Below are 8,070 nucleotides of genomic sequence, written 5' to 3'. Positions count from 1 at the left end.
ATATTAAATCTAAAATTAATTAATATATTTAAGTATTTAAATCTATTTTGGATATATTCGGATACCCAAAATACTTTGGTTTGGTTCGGGCTCGGTTCCGGTTCTCTAGATACCAAAATTTTGAACCCCTTCAGATATTTAACAAATTTTGGTTTGGGTTCGGTACTGTTTTTTTGGATTGAATTCGGTTCGGTTCTATCGGATTCTGATTTATTGCCTAGCCCTAGATTTATCTATCTATATTTGTTCTAAATGTCCCATCTGTGTATACTGACAACATTAGTCAACATTACATATCAAATTTGTTATGTTTATAGTCAATAATTAATACTATAATATCTCACTATAAACTCTTAGAAAATATGCGTGTATATCAACTGTTTTCTTGTTTGTTATAGATAATTCATAATTACGTAAAAAGATCATAATATGTACATATATGTATATATACATTAGTTGTCCAAAAAAATATGTATATACATTACTTAAGAAAATACTACGTACATGTCACATGTGATTTGAAATCTTGAACTATGGTATTGACGTATGAAAGACAATTACTGTTAGAGTTGACTGAAACTAGTGCTATAGAGCATACTTCATTCAACCAACTAAACTACAACATGTCCTTATAACCAAATGAATAATTAAATTCAAAAATTTGTTGTTTTACTTAACCGAAAACATTTTAGGGGGAAAAAAGTCAGAAATTCTCTTTGTGGAAAGTAAAGCGAGTGGACGACTCGAGACTAAACTCCTGACAAAGTGAATTCAATGGTCGGACAAGCGCTGGACTTCCACAGTAGAATACGCCTGAAATCATACAAATTCAGGTTTGTCATAAATAACTGCAACGAGAAAACTAACTATTTTATAATCAAAAGTCTCGGATTTATACCCTAACTAAAGTCCAACTCTAGGTAGAAATGTTCATAGAAAAACATGGCGAGATATTACTATTATTGATAGAGTTTTCTAGTTTATTTTAACTTCAATTTTCTTTTGAATTTTTCTTAAGCAATTTTGCAAGAAACGACCATACTAATTTTCGTACAATGCAATTAATTGATTAATAAAATACAGCCTAAAGGTAAACACTTGAAAATTCTCTAAGTTTCATACGTACATGGAATGATAGTTAGGCTTAGATATTTAATTAATGAGGGCCACACAAAACATTTTACCTGTAATACCAAAGAAAAAAAAAATAAGAGAACCCATATTACCTATGCGAGAAGTTTCGTGCTTGCTTGACAATTCAGAAAAAACCTTCCTCCAATTGGGTCTTGCAAAATGTGTTCGTATCTAAATCAGATTGTACCCATCCGTTTTAGTACCGATAAATTATAAGTATATAACTAAAGGTTAATAAAATAGTTAGTGGACAACAAAGAAAAAAAGAAAACAAAAAGAAAACATACTCGGCTCTCAGAAACAATGTCAACACCGTTTTTGGCATGTTGAAGTTTTTGAACCATAGCGATTAGAGCAGATCTTGCATCTCCTGCTTCGTACATACTTGTTAAGTAGTTATGCATTTCTATCACATTCTGCCAATACAAATAGACAAACTCATTTAAATTAAGTAATAGATAACAAAAAAAAACACATGTTCAATGTTCATAACATAATTAATATTTTTGGTCTAAGAATTAAGATGTTACTAATTACTACTTGAACTTATTAGTAGACTATCCAAAATATGTAAGATATTATATATGATATAAACAAAAATTATAAGAATATCATATTTATGTGGTATTTTATGGTATTTGTGTGGTAAAAGACTAAATTAACATAATAACTTACGTTTTTGTCATACACGGCGATATCATCCATAACTCCTTTGAACCATTCGAAAGAAGCTTGTTCTCTTGTCACCCAATAAAAATATGCTCTTTGTGGAAACTTCCTACCTCCATTTATAGATCCTCCTAAGCTCTCACTTCCTACACTTCCTTCGCCCCTTTGCCCCTACATTTTCAAATATTCAAAACCATACCCCATTACTGATCTATATGCTCTTCCTTTCTTCAAAAACTTTTTAATATGGTCATATATTACTTACGGGTTTTGGAGTACCAGGTTTGAGATTATTCAGCATGTCTTTTAGGATACTTATGAATGGGGTTGCACCAATCCCTAGCCCGATCAACAAAAGGATATCGAATTTCTCATAATTTTGTGCCGGAGCACCATATGGTCCTTTGATGAATATTTGTGGAAATCTGGTGAACCGGATGTTACCATGTTTCAATCATCTAATGCAAGAACATCCTCAATTGATCGGGTGATAAAAGATTTTTACTTACAAGATTTGCGATTCTTCAATGTGAGGATTTTCACCTCTTGCTCTTGTTTCCATCCTAACAAGATTATTTGGACCAGGTTTCGATGCTTGAGGTGGCTCGCATGTCTACAAGAAACAAGAATCTTTATTTGAAAACCGTTATTGTTGTAAATTTGATAAAAAGGGTAAAGAATCTTTAGATGAAACAGACTAATTAAAATTGGCACGATTACATGAATAACTTTGTCAATGAGGCTCAAGTGGCCAAGTGAATCATACATGACGGGACCAATAACAGACTAACCGACAAGTTTGCTCAAATCGGACAAAAACAAACTTATCTATGTGTTATATACGTATATTCTATTTGTATTCACGAACTACTATTTCGAGGCCATGTTCATACAATCATACGTCATACGATTTATAAAATCAGATGTTAAAAATAGAAGTTACCTCGGCAAATCTGTTTCTAAGTTCACTTGTCCAATCTCCCAATGCTCTTATATGAACGCTCAAATATTCATCTCCGGGTGCAGAAGTGACAGAGAATGGATGCCTAGAACATTAAAATGATGGAAACATAATATTTATTTTGCGAAGTTATAATATAATGATTGGTTACATTTTCTTTAAGAAAAAGTATTCTTACCATTCGAATTTGGAGATGTCCGGGCACTTGACAAACATGTACATGCCACTTTTGTACTTGAACCCTTGAGGTTTTGTCATATAGAGTGCAAGAACATTGCCTGAATATACGATAGCCTAGGCACAAAAAAATCACGAGGAAAGCAAACACAATAAAAATAGTGATAGTTATACTTCATACATTTATAATTTAATAGTGTTAAAAGAAAACTATAACTTTCTTGATTAAATTACCTTGATAATGTGGACACGATGGTTGTGTTCTTGAACTCGCGAGAAAAGCCTTTCGCTCGCGTACAACGCCATAGGTACAGCCACGTACATCCATGTCTAAATTCTTGCACACAACAAAAATGTTACTTAAACAGTTACAAAGAAAAATGTTACTTAAAAAGAAAAAAGAAATAACACACACAAAAGTCATTAACGTTAGCTAATTAAAAAAAAGAGCGTATCGGTTCAGTTTATACTTAATTAATGCTATCTCTCAGCTAACGTACATTGGCTTTTGTATATAACAAACATACCGTCTTTTGGTACCACGGCTTCTCGATGATAAGAATGTAACCATGAATGATGAGAAGAGCGTAGACAACAACCAGCAAATGATGAGCATACCAAAATGAATTAAATCCAGCAAGAACGTTAAACGGCTTAGGCAATTTTACAATGTTCCTTCTGAAGTAATGCATGGCGAGCGTGAAAGAGATACACATGAAGACGATCATCAGAAGTCCCGTAACCGTAACCGGGGTTAGCATTAGACCTAAATAGGTGGGTTGCTTGTGCCCCATGAGTTTTCCTCCGTACTCAGAGTACACGTCGTAAGGACAAGTGCTTAGCCTGGGGTAGTTGCATAGCAAGTGTAGTGCCGTGTGTAGCAAGGAAGTGAGTGCGATCGCCACGGCTATCAACTTGTGGAAGTTGATATTATCGTCGAATGGGATCACGTGGCTCAAGAAAGAAGACCTGAGGAACGTTAGGGTTCTTCGTAAAACGGGGACCAAGACCAAAGCCATGTTGAATTTGAGCATTTCGGCTGTTCCTTTAGCGACGGAAACGCAACGCCCCGCAATGTTATAAAGAGGGTTCGATGAGAACTCGGTGTATTTCCAAGTGAAGAGGCAGGCGTTGACAACGAGCCACAATATAACGACCCAAATCTTCTTCCAGTGCTCGAGCATTAGCTCAGCGGTTACTGAAACGTACTTGCTCGTTGGCGTTCTGTAACGTTCAGGGATCATGGCTCGCGTTAGCGTTTCAGATTTCCTCACCATCTTTTTGTTGTCTGCAGGGTTTGCTACCATTCCTGTTAATAGCACCTCGAGTTGCCACATCTGGTTCATGTAAATTTATACAACTGTCAGAGTGAACAGGCGATGCAATATTTACTGAGAAATTCTTGGGTTGAACCTCTAGATTCACCAACCAACAGTATTTGAGTATTTGATATTTGATATCTTTTAAAAAGGAAACAAAATTGAATTTCCAAATAAGATTATATTTTTTAAATTAAAACAATAAAAATACATAAAAATAGTTACAAAAAAAATAAATAAATATTGTTAAACCGTTAGCAAAATACTAAATCCTATACCCTAAATCCTAAACTCCAAACCCTAAATTATAAACCTTAAATCTTAGATAAACCGTAAACCATTGGAAAATTTTAAACCCTAAATCATACATTAAAAACTAAATCTTAATAACACTAAACCCTAAACCCTAATCACTAAACCCTAAACCCTTGGATAAACCCTGAACCCTCGGATAAATCATAAACTCTAAATCAAAAATATTTAAAATTAAACCCTAGAGTTTATGATTTATCCAAGGGTTCAGAGTTTACCCAAGGGTTTAGGGTTTAGTGATTAGGATTTAGGGTTTAGTGTTATTAAAATTTAGTTTTTAATGTATGATTTAGGGTTTAAGATTTTCCAACGGTTTAGAGTTTATCCAAAGTTTAAGGTTTAACGTTTAGGGTTTAGGGTTTAGGATTTAGGGTATAGGGTTTAGTATTTTGCCGAAGACTTAAAAATATTAATTAATTTATTTTTTGTAACTATTTTTATGTATTTTTATTATTTTATTTTAAAAATATAATCTAATTTGGATATTCAATTCTATTTCCTTTTTTAAAAGATATCTAATATCAAATACTCAAACACTATTGGATGGTAGGGGGTGAACCCAAGAATTTCTCATATTTACTGCAATAGCCTTTATTTTACTTTGAGTTTCAAAACAAATTATTGTTTATGTTTTTTAAAACCTATTTTATATTAAAATGAAAATTTTATTTTGAGGATTAAACCAAAACCAACCACTACAAAAAATAATGTAACAAATTCTTAGTAAAAATGATTTCTAATCAAAACATTAAATTTGGTTTAAATCTAAAACGGAAATAAAGTTGGTGAATGCTAATGTTTTCGGTCTAAAACATACATAGTTTGTTTTAGCTGGTCGATCAGGTTTCATAATTCTGTTAACTTAATTTTTGTCATATGATTGATAACTTCGAATTGATTGATCAAAGCCTAGCTCCAAAACTATGAATGTGGATGTTAAAAGGGCTAATAATATCTTATGAACCGTTAATCTCATTAGCCAGTTGATCTAGTTTTAGGATGAAAATGACAATAAGATGGAAACCTCAATGTAACCATGGTGATCAGGGTCAAGTTCTTCCATGATCAAAGAGGCATAAGACGCGGCGTTCTTCTTGAGATTTGCGAGCCTATTGGCCGATGCACTCAAGACCATCACCTCTTTAACCTCTTCTTCTGTTAGCTTCCCATCTCCGTCCTTGTCACACCTAAACCACAACTTTTAATTAATTCATTTGCTATATATTTTTTTTCATAATGAAGCCAAAAGAACAAAATTTGGTTTTACATGTCAAAGAAGATCTGGAGGCGACAATCTAGATCTTTCTTGATCATATCTTCCCAAAAGAGCTTCAATTGTTCTTTATCGATCCCATTTTCGGTGTTCATTTGTCTTCTCCTACTCAATGCTTCGTATACTTCTCCCGCAAACTCCAATGTATCTCCCATTCCTTACACACACACACACACACACATTATTATAAAATCCAAAATATAATATGGTCACGTGAAAAAATCAAAGTATCTATAGTTATACCGATGCAAATGCCAAATTTTTCCTTGGGAAGCCTTCCATCAACGGCGAACTGATTGAAACGGTTCTCGATAGATCTCCATGAGTCACGTTCCCGTCCTGTGACGGTCCGATCAAGGAACCGGAGACTCTGTAGTCCCCTAGCCGCACTAGACGTGGTCCTCTCAACTCTTTGTGGCCCTTGTTTCTTTTCTAGTGCAACAGGTAGCGTAGGCCCCAAGTTTCCGCTCTTCCTCGTGTTATGAAGACCGAGATTACCGCTCTTTTTAATCGATCTGATTATTGATCCCACACCGAGATTCCTCGACACATTTTTCAAGATCCCACCACCACCTCCACTACTCTCGGCATTATTGCTATTGGTTGTGTTTTCGCCATTTGGATCTATCTCGACGCCCTCTAACATCTGTTTCGAGGAATCTACGTTCCTGTTGTTTTTCATATTGGCTTATAGCTTCTTTTTCTCCGATGATTTAGTTATAAACGCTCATGAGGATATTCACTTCTACTACTTTTTGTTCTTCTGGCCGAAAAGATCCTTGTTTTTTGGTTGGTAAAGATCTTTATATTTTTCTCTCTCGTTCTCGCTTTGTTCTTGTGAATTCTTGTTCTTGTTCTTTTTTGGAGATTTCGTGTAGGTAATTTTACGAGCTAAGACTAAGAATAGCCTCCTCATTTTGTGTCGTTTGTAGCATTGTGCGTAGTCTATTTACTTGGGAAGAGTGACACATCAAAAGTTACTAAATATAGAATTTCCCAAGGAAAGTTAAACTTTTAGGTCAATCACACAAAAGTCGCTACAAGTATAATGAAATATCGAACGAATGGAAACTTATACACACAATAGACCAATGTTTTCAAAACAAATTTAAGAAATAAACCCGTTATTAACTTAAGGTGTTAGCTATACATAACACCAGCCATATCTATATAATACTATAAAGTAAGCTTTTCTCCTTCCTTGGGGCAAATCATGACACATGACACGTATTGTCACTTCCACATTCGATGCGTTTTGGGTTTAATGATTTCGGCTGGGTTGTGTTTTTAGGTTAGATTTCGATTGTTTTGTTTGGTACTTTATCTGGGATGGTACTTTATAGCTCGGCAGGCAGCCCACAACCATAGCCCACCATCTTCATCATCTCCCAACCCTACTTCTCACCGCATGTACCCTCACTGTAACGTTAGTTCTTCCAAGCCACGACTCCCACTACCTCACATTTAATTCCCTCTACCCCATCTCCTTCCAAGTTCAATGAAATCTATCCTATAAATTGGAAAGATCAACTCCCAAAATCCCATTGCTTCAACTACTTCATTGATACCTAGCTCTTCGACTGCTGCTCATGTTTGATGAAAAGGTTAACCCCTCACTTTCCCACCTCACGTTTGTGTTTATGTTTCAAGCTCTGTAATGATCATATCTGTTGCTGAACTAGACAGTGTGATTTTTGAGAAGTCTATGAAAACATGGTCAAGTCTGATGCTTTTGATTTGTTTGTCATCATTAAAGATGTTTCTTTCTTTCTCAGGATGGCTTATTTGCTTAAAGTTCTTTTTTTTTTTGTCTAGCTAACGAGAGCTCCTTGGAGGTGTTAGTCTACTGGAAACTCAGTTGATCATATGAGTTACTTTGGAGATATTGCAGACGCCTTCAGAAAACCGGTAAGATTAAAAACAATAATCGTATTAATGAACAATCAACTTGAACTGCTTTTCATGTTTTGTATGACTTTGCATCTACAGATGCAACTACTAAAGGGAACTGATACATCCACTCTTGCCTCAGGTACTTCCATAATGATCCGGATGTTGGTCTTATATCTTAACAGAGATAACACAGCGTATGTTTTATATGCTTCCTTAGTCTTGGCGGCTATATTTCAAATGCATTCACAGTTGGGATTTGTGAACAATTTCTTTTGTGGTTCAATATGCAGACTGAACGAGGAGATTAAAGGCGTTGCGAATCTGGCTTCTCG

At 34.8% G+C, this 8,070-nt stretch overlaps 1 protein-coding gene across 1 annotated transcript; it reads right to left on the bottom strand.

Annotated features, from left to right (window-relative positions):
* Nucleotides 1–213: 213 nt before the first annotated feature.
* Nucleotides 214–7,006, bottom strand: LOC106372676 (putative respiratory burst oxidase homolog protein J). Its single transcript, XM_048750759.1, has 13 exons — nt 6,089–7,006; nt 5,840–6,002; nt 5,597–5,759; nt 3,469–4,278; nt 3,176–3,271; nt 2,943–3,058; nt 2,747–2,849; nt 2,313–2,416; nt 2,069–2,228; nt 1,810–1,974; nt 1,422–1,550; nt 1,227–1,305; nt 214–813 (listed from the first exon to the last, which is right to left on the bottom strand). The coding sequence occupies exons 1-13, from the start codon at nt 6,525–6,527 to the stop codon at nt 704–706; spliced, it is 2,637 nt and encodes an 878-aa protein (XP_048606716.1). The 5' UTR covers nt 6,528–7,006; the 3' UTR covers nt 214–703.
* Nucleotides 7,007–8,070: the final 1,064 nt, after the last annotated feature.

This window comes from Brassica napus, chromosome C3 (assembly GCF_020379485.1).
Source record: "Brassica napus cultivar Da-Ae chromosome C3, Da-Ae, whole genome shotgun sequence".
In the NCBI taxonomy this organism is placed as follows: domain Eukaryota; kingdom Viridiplantae; phylum Streptophyta; class Magnoliopsida; order Brassicales; family Brassicaceae; genus Brassica; species Brassica napus.
Note: the sequence above shows the minus strand (reverse complement) of the source record. Positions and strands in the feature narration are given on the sequence as shown.